The 19,631-nt window shown below is 60.3% G+C and overlaps 4 protein-coding genes across 10 annotated transcripts in view; 2 read left to right on the top strand and 2 right to left on the bottom strand.

Moving 5' to 3' along the window:
• The window catches only part of LOC119564843 (leukocyte immunoglobulin-like receptor subfamily B member 5), a 49,560-nt gene extending 31,561 nt beyond the window's left edge, over window positions 1-17,999 (top strand). Inside the window, exons 6-13 of one of the 2 annotated variants that reach the window (XM_043534661.1) lie at window positions 10,303-10,593; window positions 10,869-10,931; window positions 11,687-11,752; window positions 12,806-12,928; window positions 13,335-13,362; window positions 13,537-13,562; window positions 13,854-13,891; window positions 14,528-17,999. In XM_043534661.1, the coding sequence (XP_043390596.1) occupies window positions 10,303-10,593; window positions 10,869-10,931; window positions 11,687-11,752; window positions 12,806-12,928; window positions 13,335-13,362; window positions 13,537-13,562; window positions 13,854-13,891; window positions 14,528-14,773 (881 nt within the window). In that variant the 3' untranslated portion in view covers window positions 14,774-17,999. The remainder of the gene's footprint in view (window positions 1-10,302; window positions 10,594-10,868; window positions 10,932-11,686; window positions 11,753-12,805; window positions 12,929-13,334; window positions 13,363-13,536; window positions 13,563-13,853; window positions 13,892-14,527) is intronic. The other variant, XM_043534662.1, reaches the window with a different exon arrangement.
• Window positions 1-19,631, top strand: part of LOC119564877 (immunoglobulin superfamily member 1-like) — a 967,916-nt gene that overhangs the window by 885,127 nt on the left and 63,158 nt on the right. The window lies entirely within an intron of this gene.
• The window catches only part of LOC119564866 (immunoglobulin superfamily member 1), a 999,687-nt gene that overhangs the window by 673,893 nt on the left and 306,163 nt on the right, over window positions 1-19,631 (bottom strand). The window lies entirely within an intron of this gene.
• The window catches only part of LOC119564865 (immunoglobulin superfamily member 1), a 798,058-nt gene that overhangs the window by 531,143 nt on the left and 247,284 nt on the right, over window positions 1-19,631 (bottom strand). The window lies entirely within an intron of this gene.

Consider the following 19,631-nt stretch of genomic DNA (forward strand, 5'->3'; position numbering starts at 1 on the left):
GGGCCGGCAGCAGGAAGGGAGCTGCAGCTGCAGCTACCAGCTCTGATCAGAGCCCTTCGTCTGGGCACACGCCAGCAGCTCTGTGGTGGTAGCAAGTGAGGGGTCCGGCTCGGCGTCCCCGCTCCCAGCCCCACAGCCGGCCGGACCCTGGGGGGCGGTCGGCATCAATGGGAAAGTCAGAGCCCAGCTCTGCCTGGAGCCCAGAAGTGGGGATGCTTGTCTGGGGAGTGGGGACTGAGTAACTGGGGGGAGTAGTAGCCGCTGGAGATTTGAGTCCGAGGGAGGGGGGAACCCTGCCCCCGGGGGAGCTGCAGAGCAGGGGGCCTTTTCCAAGGGGATGCTCCCTGTCTTGGGGGACGACCAGAGGAGTCAGGGCACAAGCGCTGCCCAGCCGGCCCCTCCCGCAAATTCTGAATCCAGGGCACCTCCCCACTCCCCTGGAAACCCAGCACTCAATGGGGAGCTGTGCTGGGGAGGGGCCGGTGGCTGGGTCGCCCTGTCAGCCCCTCCCCGCTCGGGGTCTGCGTCACATGTTGCCACAGACCCCCAGGTGGTGCCCACTCTTGGCCCCGTGCGGTCCCTGGGGGGAACCCCCTTCAGTGCGACAGCCCTTCTCGGCGGTCCACTCTCTCTCGGGGGTTAGGCCCCTCCACCTCCTGGAGCCGCACCTCTCCGAGCCTTAGCACGCCTGTCTCTGCCGTGGGCCCCGAGTGAGTCTACTCGCTCTGGACCCCCGGGGACCCCACTCCCAGAGGGAATAACGCCCCCCTGATCTCTAGCCCGGAGCGACTCTCAGCCAGCATAACACAGGAGGGTTTATTGAGCGTCTGAACCCAGCGCAGGAAATTCTCAGACCCCTCAGGCCTGGCCTCCCTCCGCACAGCACATCCCAGTCTCCCCTGCCTCCAGGTGGGCTCTGCCTGCCCCCTCTCTCCAGCCCCGAGCCCCCCTGCTTCCCAGCTGGGCATCTGATCTCACCGGCCCCAAGCCACACCCCCCTCTCCCCGTCCGTCGTCTTCTCTCCAGGTAAACAGGGTCGCCTGGGCCCCCTCTCCCCTCTTCTGTCCTCTGGCCCCTCTGGCTGGAACCGGGTGGTCCGGTCACTGGGGTCCTCTCTTCACAGCCCATTGTCCTCCCGCTGGCCGGACCTGGCTGTGACTCCCGAGCTGGGCCTCCCGGTCACCAGTCACTGGGGTCTCCGATCTCCAGGCCATTGGCCGGGGTCCCCAGTTCCCTTGCAGGTCCCCTGTAACAACAAACTCCCTCTCCCATCACCTCATTTCACCAGTTTCCCAGGGATACTGAGTCCCACCCCCGCTGCATGCAAACCATTGGAAAAACCAAGGAAAACACAAGAAAATCCCCGACTTGTCCCAGTGGGGTCACCGTCACCCCGAGCGACATGACGCTGCCTTGTAAGGATGGAGCCGGAAGCACCAGTGGAGCCCAACCCGTCTGAGCCGGCCCCGCTGATCGGCCCCCAGGGGTCTGGACGGGCCCGGCTCGGTGTGGGGCTGTGCCAGGGCCTCTGCCTTGGGGTGGCGGAAATGGCTAATGGCAGCGGGGTGGGGAGCCTGTGCCACAGGGTGTCACAGAGTCCCTGGGCGATGCTCTGGATCTGCTCCCCATGAAGCCCGGCAGGACTCTGGGGCAGTCGCCTTCCTGTGAGCAGCCTGTCTGCAGGACACACAGCTCGCCCGGCTTCCCCCTTCCTGGGTCTGACCTCGGAGCATTCAGCCACATACCTGACTGCAGCATCCGATGGAAAGCCAGGAGAGTGAGCTAGGAGAGGACGAAAGACACAGCGGGGTGGAAAACATCCCAACCAGGGAAGGGAAAAGGATCTCCAGGGCATTCGAGGCGCTGCTAATCAGCTGTCCCCGTGGGCGGGCTGGGGGCTGCAGGCCACGGCAATGGGACGACTTCCAGCTCGCAGAGGGGAAAACAAAGGTCCTTAAACAAGAGCCAGGCCGGCCGGCTCCGGCCTTTCAGGAAGAAAGTCCTTTAGAGGAGCCGACGGGCTGCAGCCCTGGCAGCTGGGGCTGCGCTAGGGGACAATGAAGATGAGCCGGGCCAGCACGCAAGGTGGGACAGGGGATGAGAGAGAGGGTTGAGCCCATCGTGGGGTTTCTAACAAAGAGCCCTTTCTGAGGACCCCAATGAGGGGGGAGTGGGCAGCCTAGTCCCTCCCCCTCATTATTTTGACCCCCAATTAGGCCCAAAGTCTCTCCCACCCATTTGGGGCTATTAACTTCTGGTTCCAGCTTCTGTTTTCCCCCAGCGCGATATCGACAGTCGTGGGGCTGTAGCCAGGGGGCTTTTCGGGTCAGACCAACCCAGCGTCTGTGGCTGGTTCTCTCGCCCAGGTTACAATGTTCAGCGTCGTCCCCAATTTCCCCGGTTCCCGCGGCCTTGGCACAGCTGGGGAACTTGCCCGTGGGTTTTACAGGGGAGCTCGCAGCCGGGCCGCTTCACAACCTCCACAGCCACAACCGTGCGAACGACCCCCGGGCGGCTCAGGCAGGGGGGTCAATCCCACGTCCTCTCCGGCGTGGCTGTATCGGAACGTGTCCCGGAGACCACAGGCAAGGGGGTGTCACGGAGTCCCTGGGCGATGCTCTGGAACTGCTCCCTACGAAGCCAGGCAGGACTCCGGGGAGTCTCCTTTCTGTGAGCAGCCTGTCTGCAGGACACACAGCTCACACAGCTTCCACCTTCCTAGGTCTGACCTCGGAGCATTCAGCCTCCTTTGCCCCTCCATGCGCTTCCCACAGCGAGTCCGCCCAGGCGGGGCTCTTGGGGAAGCCAGAGGGTCCTGCCCCCCAACTCCGCAGTCAGACGTGACTCTCAGCCAGCTAGTAACACAGAAGGTTTATTAGACGACCGGAAGATGGTCTAAACCAGAGCTTGTAGGTGCAGAGAACCGGACCCCTCAGCTGGGTCCATTTTGGGGGGCAGTGAGCCAGACAACCATGTCTGCCCTTCACTCCATGTCCCAGCCAGCCCCAAACTGAAACTCCCTCCAGCCCCTCCTCCTCTGGGCTTTGTCCCTTTCCCGGGCCAGGAGGTCACCGGATTCCTTTCTTCTCCAGCCCTTTAGCTCTCACCTTGCAGGGGGGAAGAGCCCAGGCCATCAGTTGCCAGGAAACAGGGTGTCAGCCATCCTCTGTGTCCAGACTCCTGCACACACCTGCCCTCTAGGGCTCTGCAGTGATCATACACCCTTACCCCACCACCTAGATACTTAAGAACTGCGTAGGGGAAACTGAGGCACCCCCACAATATTCGGAGGAAACATTAAGAACAGTCCCACTTCGTCACAGGGGGCTGCTGCCCACAAGCCATGGGCCTTAGGGCGCCCCATGTCCCGACGGCCCCAGCCGCCTTGTAGGGCCCGGAGCTCTCCCCTAGGGCACCCTGTTCTTAATGTTTCCTCTGAATAGTGTGGGGGTCGACATTGCGCTGGGGGAAAACAGAAGCTGGAACCAGAAGTTAATAGCCCCAAATGGGTGGGAGGGACTTTGGGCCTAATTGGGGGTCAAAATAATGAGGGGGAGGGACTAGGCCTCCCACTCCCCCCTCATTAGGGTCCTCAGAAAGGGACTTTGTTAGAAACCCCAAGATGGGCTCAACCCTCTCTCTCATCCCCTGTCCCACCTTGCGTGCTGGCCTGGCTCATCTTCATTTTCCCCTAGCGCAGCCCCAGCCTCCAGGGCTGCAGCCCGTCGACTCCTCTAAAGGACTTTCTTCCTGAAAGGCCGGAGCCGGCCGGCCTGGCTCTTGTTTAAGGACCTTTGTTTTCCCCTCTGCGAGCTGGAAGTCGTCCCATTGCCGTGGCCTGCAGCCCCCAGCCCGCCCACGGGGACAGCTGATTAGCAGCGCCTCGAATGCCCTGGAGATCCTTTTCCCTTCCCTGGTTGGGATGTTTTCCACCCCGCTGTGTCTTTCGTCCTCTCCTAGCTCACTCTCCTGGCTTTCCATCGGATGCTGCAGTCAGGTGTGTGGCACCCACCCCACCTGCCCTGCCTAAGGAGAACGGACCCAATGCGGGGCCGGCCCTGCCCAGATTGTAACCAGCCAGGGTCCGAGCAGCAGGCTTCGGGGTCGCCTTGCAGCCAACGCAACCTCTGGTCCAGCCCCCGACACCATCCCCAGAGGCCGTATTTCACCCCCGTTTCCATCCTGTCTCTCCCCCACCTTCCGTCTGTCTGTTTGCTAGGAACAGGGTCAGCGCCCTCCGTACACAGACTGGACTCCATTCCAGCCTGGGACCACCCTTCCCCAGGTCAAAGCCTTTGTCCTCCAGATGTTCCTCCAGGTGTTGTAGTTGTGGGGAAGAGAAGCCCAAGGTTTATGTCCCTTCCCCTCTTTTATATTTTCTTCCAGCTTGCTGGAAAGATCTTTGCTGTGACCCGGGGATCAGGCAGTCCCCACTGGTCAAGCAATCTCCATTGTACCCAGTCTCTGGGATAGTGGATTCTTTCCTTGAGGGGTGTTCATCAGCCATGAACGGTGTCTGGTTGGTCCTCTGTTGCAATTGAAAGGGTGGCTGTGGGAATCTCTCAACCTCACAGGTGCGGGACCAGGGGGTCTCAGCACTGGGAGGGGGAGGGGACATGCCGATGCGGCTGCTTGTGTTATTTTGCATCCCGTTAATCTCCAGATTTGTAATAAACACAGAACCACAAACCAGCCTGTGACGTTCCTCTGGTGTTGTCCGGACCGGTGATCTGCTCGGTCGCTCCAGTCCTCGGCTCCGGGACCCAGCCTCACCCTGCCCCGCTGTGAGACCCCCACTCCCGGGCTGTTCCCGCACAGCCTCTGGCGTGTGAGCTGCTCCCAGCCACGGGAGTGAGCACTTTGGGCAGCCGCTGCCTGGACTGTGCATCCGAAGGACGCCAGCCGATATCTCCGGCCCCAGACACCCCCCGAGGAACCTCCGTCTTGCAGTGCCCAGCTACGCCTGCTGCATGCCGCAAGCGTCTATGAGTGTCAATGGGGCTCCCGTGGCTCCGGCCTTGGCGACCCAACATGCGCCGGGTGTTACTAGCCCCCCCGTCCTCCTCCCGTCCCCGGGGTCTCCCCTCACCTGCCATGGGGGAGCCTTCAGCCTCCACGCGCTCACACTCCACGGTGGGGCTGCTGCTGGCCCATCGGGAGCTCCTGCTGGGGCTGCAGCCGGGGCCGCCCATCTCCTGCTCTGGGCAGCTGGGGGCTCTCCAGTGGGCTCCTGGCTCCTCTGCTTCCTGGAGAGGAAGCCCCAGAGCCGCCATGCCTGGCTCCCGCCCTGTCCTGGGTCCCTCCCGCACAGCTGCCCCTGGGCCACCTCCATGCTGGCCCAGAAGGTGCCTCAGGGCCTGCTCTGGGAGCTGGTGTCTCCTCCTGCAGACCACCAGGCACTTCCACCTCTTGGCCAGGCCAGAGCCTGCGTCCCCCCGAGCGGGGACAGAGGGGCCGCTCTCCTCCTGGGGCAGCCGGCAGCGGCTTCCCACGGGCCCTGGAGCCACCTTCACGGCCTCCGTCTGCAGCATCTGCCTGAGCTTCTCCACCCTGGGACTCAGCGGGGAGCAGCCATGAGTCTGGGGTCAAGGCAGCCTCTCACTAACAGGCCTCCCTGCTCCCCCCATCTTCCCTCCGCTGGGGCAATGCCTCCCTCCCCGCACGCCCCTCCCCGGGGCACAGGGACTGCAATCTACCCCAAGGGCAGGAGCTCCCAGGACAGGCTGCTCCCAACGTTCCCCGTCAACACTGAAGCACTGGGACACCGGGGGAGTCTCATCCTTTCAGAGCAGTGGGGTTTGCAGTGAGTTTGGACCAGCAGCTCCCCGCCCCCCCCGCCGCCCCAGGCCAGACTCCCAGCTCCCCCCAGCCCCTCCCCCAGGCCACACTCCCTGCCAGGCCAGAGAAAGAACAGAACCCGGGAAGGAGTCTGAGCTTGTCCTGGGAACCCCCAGCTAAAGTTCACAAGGTCCCAATCACATGAGTCCCCCCAGTTCTCACCGATTTCATGGATTGGGGTTTCTGGGTGTTCAGCGTCTGGCAGGGTCTGGCTCCCCCAGAGACTCAGCCCTGGAAACAGTCTCCTACAAGGGGAGGCTGGGAGCGCCATGGCTGGGACATTTCCCCCACACTGGAGACGGCTCTGGAGAACACCCGGCAGGAAACGCGCTGCCCTGGCCCAGAGCGAAGGGTTGCAGGGGGCTGTGTTAGTAAATCTAGTCTCCCGGGGAGGAGATTCCGCCCATTTCGGCCCCTCCCCAGGCAGAACAGGGGTACGCTACATGCCACTCACTTGCTCGAGATGGCGTGGAGCTGGGGGGGGGCAGATGCTCAGAGCTGGTCCGTCCCTGGCCCTCTTCCTCGCTTTCCCGCAGCGATGTGAGCTGGGAAAGGTGCTGCACTGGGGGTGCAAGGCCCTGCCAACAGGGCCGGGTGCAGAAACCGGGAGACGGACCGTGGCTGTGAAAACAATACGATGTTTTACTGCCAAGGGATGGAGAACTTTACCTACATGGGTCACCAGCTGGGCTTGAACCCAGAATGAAAAGGGGATGGAATTTTCCTGGCAATCGTGGTCAGTGGCAGATTGAAGACCAGACCCCGTGCTCTCCTGGCTCCCAGCCTGGTGCACCTTCCCCAAGGCTGCAGGGTGCGTTGAGGGTGACCTGTCCCCACTCCCCACAGAGACACAGACAAGCTGGGAGCTGCATGATGCTTGGCCAGGCTGGGTTTCCTGGGTTTTGCAAAGCTCCCTGCTTACTTTGACCGCAGTAGATTTCCCGTGCAGATTAGAGACAACGTGTGATGGGCGCAGGAAGAGACGAGACATCGTCAACTTCCTGTAGCTGGAGCCACCAGCTGAGTTTCTTATTTGGGGCTTGGTGGAACTGGGCACCGTGGGTGTTGGAGACAGGGCTGAGGGGCCCCTTGCTATCCCATCATGGCATCTGCTCCCATCATCCTCTACCTCTGTGAGTACCAGAGATAACCAGGGCGTGTATCCATGTGGGTTGCTGGGGGGTATCTGAGACCAGGGCATGTGTCCAAAGGGAGTGGCGGGGGCAAGTCTGAGACCAGGGCATGTGCCCATGGTGGGGGGAATCTGAGACCAGGGCTTGTGCCCATTGGGCGAGGGGAACTGAGTCACTCTGGCTTCTGGTCCCTAATGGGCCCTCACCTTTCCAGGCTGCTGGCTGGCCAGGCAGAGCAAGGTGTCCGGTCGTGAGTATCTGTGGGGCAGGGGAAACTTTAGTGTTCAGGACGGGGAGGGGAAGGGGGAGAGGAAAAGAGGAGCTGAGCCCTGAACCTTCACCCCCAAAATCAGTTCAACCTCCTTGTGTTTATCCCAGGGGGCTGAGATCAGAACCTGCCCCTGCCCCCACTACAGTCAGGGGTGACCCCTGATTGACCGGGGGGGGTGGTGGTGTAGGGTGACCAGACCTCCCGTTTTTAAAGGGACAGTCCTGTATTTAACCCGCTGCAGGTGTCCCAAGTTTTTCTTAAAAACAGGCAAATTGTCCCGTATTTTCTGTCTCCCCCCCCCCACATCAGTACTGGCCGGATCCCTGCTCGCCAGCCGCCTGCCCACCAAGGGTGAGTGGCGGGTCCAGTGGCCGACGATGGGGTGGGTGTGCAAGGCTGGTGGCAGGCTGAAGATGGAGCTTGTGGGGCCGGCTGCTCCCCTGCCGGTCCATCAGCACAGCCCCCACGGCGTGACGGCTCTCGGCCAGCAGGGCCCTGCCCCCCGGTCCTGTTTCTGCCCGGCGCGAGCTGCCGTGGCTGGTGGGGGTGGGCAGGTGCCAGGCTGAGGCCAGTTACGTGTCACCCCTGATGCCCACCCATCAGCCCTCGACATGCTCCCCCTCTCGCTGTCCTCTCCCTGCTTTGCCCCTTCACCCCCCCCCTCCCCCGGCCCCAGCCCCGCTGCTCCTCCATATCCCCCGGTGGGGTGCAGCCCAACCCAGCGCTGTGGGGAGAACCAGCCCCTGGTCGGCTCGCTCAATTCACCTACAGCCTGTCCGGCAGGCTCCTCCCTGGAGTCCTGGCTCCCAGGCTGCAGGGCCCCATTAAATAGATAGAGGGGTTACAGAGGTTTGCTCTGGATTTAGTTCCTCGGGCAGTTTCAGTTGCAGATCCCAGGAATCTCTGGGATCTCGGAGAGGTTCCTCTGGCTGGGTTTTCTCCCAGGGGCCCCATCTCTGGGACCGTGCAGCAAGGACGGGGCACAGTGACTGTGCCGGGGTCTGTCTCACGGCCGTTCTCTTTCTCCCTGCAGAGCTCAGCTACCCCAAACCCTCCATCTTCCTGAGCCCCAATGGGGGGGTCACCCTGGGGGGAGCTGTGACCATCCAGTGTTGGGCTCCATTCCAGAACGTGAGGTTCCTTCTGTACAAAGATGGAAACCCGAACGTGTGGCAGGACACGGAACCGGTTGGGAATCTGGCCGAGTTTTCCATTCGCTACGTGAGCCGGAGAAACGCAGGGAGCTACAGCTGCTATTATCAAGACAAACGGTACCCGTTCACGTGGTCGCAGCCCAGCGACCCCGTGGAGCTGGTGGTAGCAGGTGAGGGGCCCGGCTCAGCATCCCTGCTCCCAGCCGCATGTGCAAGGGGGGAAGCAGGCACAGGGGCCCCCCAAATCAGTGGGGCTGGAGCACAGAACTCCCCCGGGGAGCAGAACCAGCTCTTCTGGCTGCGGGGGGCACACAAAGTGCCCCTCCAAAAGCAGCCACATTTTTATTCCTGTGCGTGCCCCTGACCAGGGGGTCTCTGCGCCAATGGGATGCTCAGAGCCAGGCTCTGCCCTGAGCCCTGGGCCCAGCAGAGGGGACGCCTGGGTCGGGGGCAGGGACGGAATCACTGGTGGGTTCCCCAGCAAGGGGCAGAAGCAGCTGCTGGAGGTTCAAGGCCGAGGGAGGGGGGATCCCTGCCCCCGGGGGAGCTGCACAGCAGGGGCTTTTCCCGGGGGGAGGCTCCCCTGGCTGCTCCTGCTCCGGGGGCGCACAGAGGAGTCGGGGCCAGGGGGCTGCCCCGCCCCCAGCCTGTGACTGCGTTCCAGGGCTGGCTGGGTGATGCCCACCTGGGCTGGGGGCTGTCGGATCAAAGCGCAGTGGGACCTGCACACGGTGGCTGCTCAGAAGCGGCCTGGAAACAGCTGCTGTGGGAAGACCCCCAAGGATTCCCGGGCAGCAGCGGAGGTGGGGGCAGCTCGAGCCTGGGGCGGGATTTTTTTGTGGTGGGGAGAGAAAGAAAACAGCGGGGGACAGCGGCTCCTCCCCCCGCCCCCAGCGCTCCTGGGGGAAAGGGCTGGTAGAGTTTGGAGGGAGGCTGCCCAGTGCCGGGAGAGAGACACCAGCAGCCAGCGAGGGAGCAACTGGCACCAGAAATGAAGGGACCCAGCGAGTGGGGAGCCAGTGGAAAGGGGCCCGGTGGCCGAGCTGTGTCGTCGAAGGGCGCCCGGCAGAGAGCTGGCAGGGAGAGAGTCCCGTTGAGCAGGGCAGAGATGGCAGGAAGAGGGGGCGGCAGACAGAGGAAAGACAGAGGCAGGAGGGGGAAAGTTAAAGGAAGAACCCGGTCGTGAAACACGAAGAAACGAGTCTCTACGCTACCTAAGCAATCGTTAGAAAACCGCAAGAGAAGTCAGGCACGAATGAACCGTCATGGAAACGAGCTGTGAGCAAAGAGAAACGGGCTGAAGAAAAGAGGAGGAAGTGAGCTGTAGGGAAAGTAAAGCCAATAGTACGGACAAAACGTCCGCCCAGCACCGTCAGGTGCAGCGACAGGAAGGAAACGTAGCGCGGGGGGTTCTGGCCTCGTGCCTCGGACGTTCCAACTCCAGGTCCTGGTGCTCCACGAATGGAAATTGTCGCCCATAACGTGGGTTGAAGTCAGCCAATGGTGGCTCCTGTTTAAGCGAGCTCAGCAATCGTTCCCAGTGGGACCCGACACAGCGAACTCTGACTCACTTGTGATCATTCCCCACTGATCCGATTTCTCCTTCCCCAGCTGATGCAGATAAAACGCAATTGGCCTCTAGGTTGCCTCGGCCTCTCCTTGCCTTGCCCCGGCCAGCCCTCCATGGGCTCCTGGCAGATGGATCCTGCTGAGGGGTGGGGGGTCCCCGGGGCTCTTATGTCGCTAGCCCAGCTCTCTCGCTCTTGGATTTGGGGGAAAAGCATCCAGGAGACTCTCTCCCTGCAGGCCCCTGTATCGGCCTCATCACTGGGGCCGGGCTGTGGGGACGGGGTGCAGTGACCGTGCCGGGGTCTGTGTCTCACGGCCTGTCTCCTCCTGCCTGCAGAGCCCAGCTACCCCAAACCCAACATCTCCCTGCTCCCCAGTGAGGGGGTTGCCCCGGGGGGAGCTGTGACCATCCGGTGTGAGTGTCGGTGTCGGGGAGCGAGGGTCTTTCTGAGTAAATCTGGAGACCCGGACGCACGGTGTGCGACAGATTCCGCGGGGGACTTGGTTGAATTTCCCATCTACAACGTGAGCCGGAGAGACGCAGGGAGATACAGCTGCCAATACAGCACCAAGTGGGGCCTGCCCGTCTGGTCGGAGCCCAGCGACCCCGTGGAGCTGGTGGTAGCAGGTGAGGGGCCCGGCTCAGTTTTCCTGCTCCCAGCCCCACACCCAGCTGGGCCCTCAGGGGGTCTTGGCCCCAATGGGACACTCAGAGCCAGGCTCTGACCTGAGCCCTGGGCCCAGCAGAGGAGATGCCCAGATGGGGGCACAGAGTGGGGATGGAGTCACTGGGGGGTTTCCCGGCCAGGGGACAGCAGCAGCCGCTGGAGTTTCAGGGCCGATGGCTGGGTGCTCGGTTCCCTCCCTTCCGCGTCCCAGCCGATGCTCTTTTTCATCCCACAGAGGGAACCGACCCAGCTGGGACCCAGCAGCCGGATCCCCCCATGACGGAGCCGGCGGGAGAAGGTGAGCCGGAGAAATGGAACAAGTCTTCCCCCAGGGAAGAGGGCTCCCCGCTCAGACACCCACAGGGCCATTCGGGCCGTTTGGAGGGGGATGGTCCCTGCAGACAGAACTGATGGGTTCAATTCTTCTATACAGAGGGTGATGGACAGATTCATGGGGACGGCCGGCCAGAGATCAGTGAGAATATGGGTCCTTGGGAATGTAGGGTGATGGAGAGATGGGAGCACGTCTGGTGAGGGATAGAAAGATGGACTAAGACCTTGTCTACATGAAAACGGGACCCAAAATGACGAATCCCGTGTGGTTCCCAACCCCCACTAATGATCTCAGAGCGAGTCTGGGCTGTTGGAATTCGCGCCCCCTGGGTCGATACAGCCCCGTTGGGCAGGGAAGCTCCCCTTTAGCTCTGTAGACACAGGGACGTTCCTCCTCTGAAATAGGCACAGCCGAACCCAGACCTGCTCTGCAGTGACTCCAGGTGTGAATGGCACCTGACTTGGGCAGGGACAGTCTCTGTGTTGTGTGTCCGAACAGCTCCGAGCACACAGGGGAGCTGGCCCACGACAGGGGCTCCTGGTAATTAATACAAGTCAGTAATGATTTTGGTTCCAGTTTCCGTGGAGCCAGGCAGGGCCTGTATCTGCGCTCAGGGTCTTGCTGGGCTGATCTTCCCCATTCTGGGATCCCCAGGGGTGCTGAACCGGCCACCCCCCACATTGCCCCGCCCCTGACAGACGCTGGTTCTATTCCCGCAGGGGGAACCGACCCGACTCAGCTGGGAACGGCGCCAGCTCCCACCCGCCCAGGCAGCGCGGGGCCAGGTACCGGGGTTGGGGACAGAAAATGACCATCAACCCCCCCGCGAAACAGCTTTGTGCACCCTAAGGAGCCGCCCCCGGGGGGAGCCACAAAGGGCTGGCTGGGTGGTATGCGGGTAGATCCCTACAGCGAATGCCCCATCTGAAACCTCCCATGGGACACCTTTCTTATGTGGGGGGGTGTCACTGGACAGATGCCAGATTGGCTTGGCAGGGGCAGGGCCCGGGAGAGCTTCTCCCCAATGCACAGTCCCACCCTGGGGCCCCACAGACCGGGATGTCGTGTTGCCCATCGGCACAACAAAACCACCCCTGTAGGGCACCGCTCAGTGCATATCCCACTGGGAGAACAGGGTCAAGGAAGGAGACCCAGGGATAATGATCCCTTGTATCCCGTCTGTCAGCCTGAGTCTGCAGACAGCCCGGGGGAATGGCTCAGAAGCAGGGCTCCCCCTTCACTGGGGTGCTGCCCAGTGGGGCATTAACCCTGGAACCTATCAATCCAGATAGACAAGATGTGTTAACACTTGAACCCATCAATTCAGAGTGACACATCGTTGACTCTGGAACCTAATGATGGCTGTTGCAATGACAGCACCATTACCTCTTCGGCTGCTGATCACTTCACCAGGGCATGGTTCTCCCAATGATCTCAAAGCGCCCTCCCCAGCCAGAAGTCCCCTCCCACTGCCATCCGCCCACCCCTATGGTTTCTGCGTAGAAGTGAGCTGAAGCTGCTGAGAAATTCCCAGGACAGGGGCAGGACCCGAGGGCAGGGGGGCGGGTGCTGCAGGATCCAGGCCCAGCTGGCTTCACAAGCATGGGGCCTGAGGTAGACCCCCCCACACACACCCTGCCCCCACCCCAGTACAGCCCTCTGCCTTTGGGAGGGAACCCCCTGACCACTATTACCCAGATCCCTCTGCTCCCGTCCCTCCCCCCATTAGCCCCAAAGCATGTTCTTCTGTGGGTCCCTGGGTCCTCGAGGGGGAGGGCCTGGGGCAGCAGGTAACGAACCAGCCGCTCACGGCGCTCACGGCCTGGTGCTCTTCCCAGGTGGATCGGAACCAAGCGCAGCACCGGATCTGACCCGCTGCATCATGGCCGGGGTGAGCGCGACAGCCGCCGGCCTCCTCCTCCTCCTCCTGGCCTTCCTCTGCTACAGAAGCACCCGAGGAAGTGAGTGCCCCGCCCAGCGAGGGAAGGGTTAAACCCGCTGCTAAGCCGGGCTGGGAAGGGGGAGACAGGGAAGGAAACCCAGGGGGTGGGGCAGGGGCCCAGCAGGGGGCGCGCTCCCTTGGCAGAGAGAGCTGGCCCCAAAGCCCCTGGGCAGCACTAGGGGGCGCTGTGCTGCAGTAAGAAGGGCAATGGGGGCACTAGGGGGCGCTGTGCTGCAGGGGGCAGGGACCTGTCTCTAGGGTATCCAGGCTCAGCAGCTGGAAGGGGTGGGGCTCCCCCTGGCAGAACGGTGGGGGGGATTCTGTCCTGGGCCCCCCGTCCCGGCTGCCCTATAGGGCTGAGGGGCAGGGCTGGTACATGGGGATTAGGGTTGACTCATGGACAATTCTGCTTCGTGTCTCTGCAGGGAAAGGACCAGACCCAAGACAGAGCAGGTGAGACCCCCAGCTCCGCTCCCCACCCCCGATCTACCTGCCCCAGAACACAGGACTCCTGGGTTCTCTCCCTGGCTCGGGATGGGGAGTGGTGTCTAGTGGTTACAACAGAGGGGGCTAGGAGCCAGGACTCCTGGGTTCTGTTACTATCTCTCTCTCTCTTTCTCCCCATAGGGAGTCCGAAGCTGCAGCCACAGTCTGTAAGTCACACATGAGGGGGCAGCCATGGAGCAGGGGGGAGGGGTGGGTGTCCCCTGGCAGGGGCTGTGTCCTTTGGGGGTGGTATGCTGATGTGGGGTGCAGCACTGACTCACTGTGTATCTTTGGGGGCACCCCTGCCCCGCTCTGTGCCTCAGTTTACCCCTCTGCACCATGAAGCTAGTGACCCTGCCCCACCCCAGTGCCAGTCTGCGAAGGCCTCAGATGGGGGCTGGGCCCGGGGCTCTGATCTGGACCCAGCCCCTCACCCGGGGTGTGTCTCTATTCCACAGACGCCCTCGTGGGCGAAGGGAAGCAGCTGGATGTCCTGGTAAGTGCCCCCCACTCCTCGACCCCCACCCCAGCACCAATGCACCATCCAGTCTCCCCCACCCCCCTGCCATCCAGCCCTGCACAGGACCCACCAGAGCCATGTTCTGACACCAGCCCCCAGGACTCTGCCTGGCCCCCCTGTACCCCCTCAGGGCAGACACCGGAGCTGGGGATCAGCAACGGGGCTCCCCCAAAGAGAGGCGGGGGATCCAGAACACAGAGAATAAGAGCCTGACCCTGCACCCCCCAAACTCACCTTGACCCCCTCAAACCATCCTTCAAACGTTTGCATTTGTCTGAGGTTTGCAGAGGGTCAGTGGAATTCCATGGGGGGCAGGTGCCGGGTGTGTGTGGGGGGAATTTCCCGGATCTTTGCCCCATGGGGCTCTGTGGGCTGGAGTGGGTGGGTGGATGGTGTTGCTGGATTCCCTGGTGGGGCTGTGGGGGAAGAGCAGCTCTCGGGAGCCCCCTGCTGGACAGGAGAGAGCGTGTCCGAGCATCTGTTCCTAGGGGGAAAGGGGGCTGTGGGGGACATTGCTGCCCCCTGGTGACTGGGGTCAGAACTGTCTGGTGTGTGTGGGTTGGTGTTGGCACACACACACACACACACAGGTATGTCTCTCTCCCCTCCCAGCCCCAGGAGCCCGACCCCGAAGCCGAGGGACTCACCTACGCCGAGCTGGACCACCAGGGACTGCAGGCCAAACGAGGGGGCCCGGCCCCTGCCCCCGAGCCCGTCCTGTACGCTGCCATCAATGTGAGCCAGGGAGCCCACAGACAGAGCCCCCAGGGTGCAGGGGCGCCCCCCCACCCCCATAGTGTGAACCCAGGGGGAGTCATCGGAGCGACGGGACAGGGAGCGTTGGCCACTAGAGGGTGACAGAGTGATTCCCTCCCCCCAGAGACTGGGTTCAGCTCATAGCCCCCACCCCCGTAGCCCTCCCTCCAGCAGGTGCTGCCCCACCCAGCCCTACGGGTGGGGGGTTGGGGGAGCTCAGCACCGGGAGGCAGAGAGGACCCCTCTGGGGTAGGGTGTGGCCAACCCCCCTTCGTTCTACCACTACCCAGTCACTTACTGCAGGATGCTCCATCCAAGGCTGCAGTTGATCACACCGCTGCCACCAGCTGTGACGGAGTCACAGGTCCGATGTTCTGGAACTGCTCTTTATCCAGCCAGCCAGGACTCTGGGGTGGCGCGACTTCCCTCAGGGCACGCTGTCCAGGGCAAAAAGCTTCCTCGGCTACGGCCTTCCTGGTCTGATCTCGGAGCATTCAGCATCCCTGTTTCCACCGTGCGCTTCCCCTTGCTGGGTCTGTGACGTTGCACTCCATATGTTTTATGCGGAAATATGCTCATAAGTGTGAATATGATGTAACTGGAATATGCTTCATGTAAAAGGTCTCTTGTAAGGTATCATTACAAAGCTTATAATCTACTGAGTGTGGTCATCCTATTTGTGTGCATGTATCATTCTTGTATCTCAGATTAGAAATATGAAGTATAACTCCGAAATCCTGTTGTAATTATGCCAAGTGTGGGCCGTTAATGGTGGTTTAGAATCTTGATGGCTCCCATTAACTTAGGACAATTGGTTGTAAATGGCTCTGTTTACTTGCAAGCCTTCCTGCCTTCCTGAGAGTCAGGCCAGGAAGAATGGAGGCTTGGGGTCTCACAGGACATGTGACCATATCCCCTGGTACTGGAATCCATCTTAAACCTGGTGGTTTTCCATTTAGGAGGAGGGGTGGGGACCAGGGAGACAAAAGATTCCCATCTTGGGCCAAAGGTATAAAAGGGAGTGGAACAGAACAAAAGGGGCTGCAGTCATGAGAAATCCCCTTGTTACCACGTGAGCTGGAAATAACAAGGACTGTAGCAGGGGAAAGGATTGGGCCCAGACTAGGAAGGAGTCGAGTCTGTGAAAGAAGCTTATTGGAACATCTCTGAGGGTGAGATTTACCTGTAATCAGTTTCTTAATGAATTAGGCTTTGACTTGAGTGTTTTGTTTTATTTTGCTTGGTAACTTACTTTGTTCTGTCTGTTATTACTTGAAAGCACTTAAATCCTACATTTTATACTTAATAAAATTACTTTTGTTTATTAACTGACCCAGAGTAAGTGATTAATACCTGGGGGAGCAAACAGCTGTGCATATCTCTCTATCAGTGTTATAGATGGTGGGCAATTTATGAGTTTACCCTGTATAAGCTTTATACAGAGTAAAATGGATTTATTGGGGGTTTGGATCCCATTGGGAGCTGGGTGTCTGGGTGCTGGGGATAGGTGACCTGCTGAGCAGTTTTTGGTTAAAGTCTGCAGCTGTGGGGGCGTGGACCAGAGCTGGGTCTGTGTTTGCAGCAGACATAGCGTGTCTGGCTCAACAAGGCAGGGTTCTGGAGTCCCAAGCTGGCAGGGAAAACGGGCTCAGAGGTAATTTCAGCACGTCAGGTGACAGTCCCAAGGGGGTCTCTGTGACCGAACCCGTCTCCGCATATTAACACAGAACTTTGAGTAATTCATTTAAATCACATGACAGATCTGTATTTCCTGCACCTGTCAGAAGCCGTGCAAAGGCTTGGGGGTGTCAGGGGTAATGGAGGAGCTGAGGGAGAGGGAAGGAGCCTAGGAGTGAACCTGGAAGGTGTTGGGTGTAGGTGGGAGAAGGTTTGGGTTTTTTTGGCAGGAGGGGATTATTAGGGATCTGGGAAGCCTCCCACATGCGGACCCTGGCTGGCCTCAAGCCTCAGCCATTCAGTCAGGCACATCAGCCCCTGTCCCCGCAACCCCCATCCCCATGTGTCCCTGCAGCCCCCCCCCCCCATCCCCAGACTCAATGCTGTCACCCCACTAGCTCCTGAGCCCCAGTCTGTGAGCCCCCCAGCAGCCCTGGGTGCCCCTCTCTGCCCTAACCTGGCTCTGCGGGCAGGTGCTGTGATGAACTTCTCCTCCTGGGCGGTTCTGCAGCCCTGGGCAGACAGAGAATATTTTTCCCCACAGAAAATACATTCTGCCCCAGAAGTGCTGCAGTTCCGCCTCGGCCCACCAGGGGCCGCTGTGGCGCCAGAACAGCAGGCTGTGTTCATGCTTCTGGTCGGTGTGGTGCCACAGTGGCCTCTGGTGGGCAAAGGGCGGAACTGCAGCACTTCTGGGGCAGACTGTATTTTATGTGGGGAAAAAACAAAATGATGCAGGACGGATGAATGCTGCGCGTCCTAGGGTCGCCAACCCTCCAGGATTGGCCTGTAATTTCCCGGAATTATAGATTAATCTTTCATTAAAGATTATGTCATGTGATGAAAACTCCAGGAACACAACCAACCAAAATTGGCAACCTTAGTGCGTCTGCAGATGCGCAGAATTGCCCCAGGAGTACCAGTCTGTGGATGCAGTGAGGTGTCTGTTAGCCCTGGCGCTGTCCCTAGGGCTGGCAGCTAAGGGCAGGTTACAGACACATGGGGAGGGGTTTGTGTCTCCCCATCTCACTCCTGTTTGTGTGTGAACGCAGAGCTCCCTGTGCCCGGACCCTCCATTTCTGTGATCGCCCCGGGGGGAGCCGTCACCATCTGTGACAAGGTGTGTGTATGTGGGGGTTCCTGGTTTTTCCTTGGTTTTTCCAATGGTTTGCATGCAGAGGGGGTGGGACTCAGTTTCCCTGGGTGTTACTGGTTTAATGAGGTGATGGGAGACGGAGTTTGTTGTTACAGGGGACCAGTGACAGAACTTGGGACTGCAGCCAGTGGCCTGGAGAATAGAGACCCCAGCGACTGGAGACCTGGTGACAGGGAGGCCCAGCTCGGGAGTCACAGCTGGTTCTGGCCAGTGGGATGACAATGGGCTGTGAAGAGAGGACCCCGGTGACCTGATCAGCTGGTTCCAGCCAGAGGATGGAAGAGAGGAGAGGAGGCCCAGACGACCCTGTTTACCTGGAGAGAAGACAATGGACGGGGGGGGCTTGGGGTCAGTGAGATCAGATGCCCAGCTGGGAAGCAGGGGGTCTCAGGACTGGAGAGAGAGAGCAGACAGAGCCCACGTGGATGCAGGGGAGACTTGGACGTGCTGTGCTGATGGAGGCCATGCCTGAGGCCCAGAGAGTTTCCTGTGCAGAGTTCATATAAACTCAATAAACCCTCCTATTTTAAGCGGGTTGAGAGTCACTCCAGTCTAGAGAACAGGGTGGCATTATTCCCTCTGGGAGTGGAGACCCTAGGGGTCGAATGTGAATGGACTCCCTGAGGGAGCCTACAGTGAGAGACAGGCGTGCTAAGGCTCAGAGAGGTGCAGTTCAAGGAGGCGGAGGGGCTTAACTCCGAGGGAGAATGGACCCCCGAGAAGGGCTGTCACACTGAAGGGGGTTCCCCCCAGGGACTGCATGGGGCCAAGAGTGAGCACGACCTGGGAGTCCGTGAGAATGTGGTAGCAGAGGATGGTTGGTGGATGCACCCGGTAGACGGTTGGCTGCCAGCGATAAAATGAGGGAATTGAAAGGAACCAGCATGGAAATGGCTGATAAGCAGCTCCATAAGAGGGACCTGGCATGTCTCTGCAGGGAGAGAGGGCTGAGCGTGGGGAGGCTCAGCTTGTAGAGAATGCCCAGTCGGAGGAACAGGCTCCAGACCCCAGAGGGCTCCCGGGGTGCCCAGAGAGCCGGGGAGTAGCCGTGGGGGCAGTCCGTGTAGCAGCCGGGAGTCTATCAGACCCGACTCCCCAGTCAGTGCAGGGGGACCCCAGTCAGGTTTCTCCCTGGAGGAGCTGCGGAGACTGGAGCTGAAGGCGAAGGAGCTGGAGATGGAGGAGCGGAGGCTGGTGGACCGTGCGGAACAGCGGAAGCAGGAGTTGAAGCTGGCAGAGCGGCGGGCCAAGAGGGCCTGGCGGGGGCGTAAGTGGGGAAGGGCCCTGAGACGCCAGTGTTGTGGGGAATCTAGACACCAAACTGCTGCCCCAGTTTAAGGAGGGGGTGGGGGGGGGGGGTATTGATGCCTACTTCACAGCCTTTGAGAAGGCTTGTGATCTGAACCAGGTTGACCCCGCAGACAGGCTTCGCTGTCTGACCCCCCTGCTGGGGCCCAAGGCCATTGAGGTGTTCAGCCAAATGGATGGTATTGAGACGGGGGGACTATGCCCTGTTCAAACAGGCTTTGCTGCTGAAGTTTGAACTGACCCCTGAGGCGAACAGGAAACCAGTGTTTTCCCCAGGAATTGAAATGGGGGAGGGGGAAGAAGGGGGAGGTGTTCGAATTTACAGGTGAGGGAGTGAGGGCCCATGAAGGGTGAGACCGTGAGGGTGAAGGGGGGCTGTATGGCACCACAGTAAAAACTGAAAAATGTTTGATGATCATTTTATTAGATTTAACTCATGGTTTAAAATCATCACACAAATTAAAGTTGGCTACTCAAGCCTTCTGTGAAGCACTACATCTACATCCTTCTTGGTTTCTTTTTATAATTTTTCACAACTCTGTGAATGAACTTCTTGAATGCAATGCGTTCATCTTTGGTGGCTTCTCGTGTGTCTGGTACTTCCATTCCTTCAACTGATGTGCTCATTAGTTCATAGACTCATAGATATCAAGGCCAGAAGGGACCATTATGATCATCTCGTCTGACCTCCTGCAGAATGCAGGCCACCGAATCTCACCCACCCACTCCTGCAATAAACCTCTCACCTATGTCTGAGCTATTGGAGTCCTCAAATCATGGTTTAAAGACTTCAAGATGCAGAGAAACCTCCAGCAAGTG

This window comes from Chelonia mydas, chromosome 23 (assembly GCF_015237465.2).
Source record: "Chelonia mydas isolate rCheMyd1 chromosome 23, rCheMyd1.pri.v2, whole genome shotgun sequence".
Taxonomy (NCBI): domain Eukaryota; kingdom Metazoa; phylum Chordata; order Testudines; family Cheloniidae; genus Chelonia; species Chelonia mydas.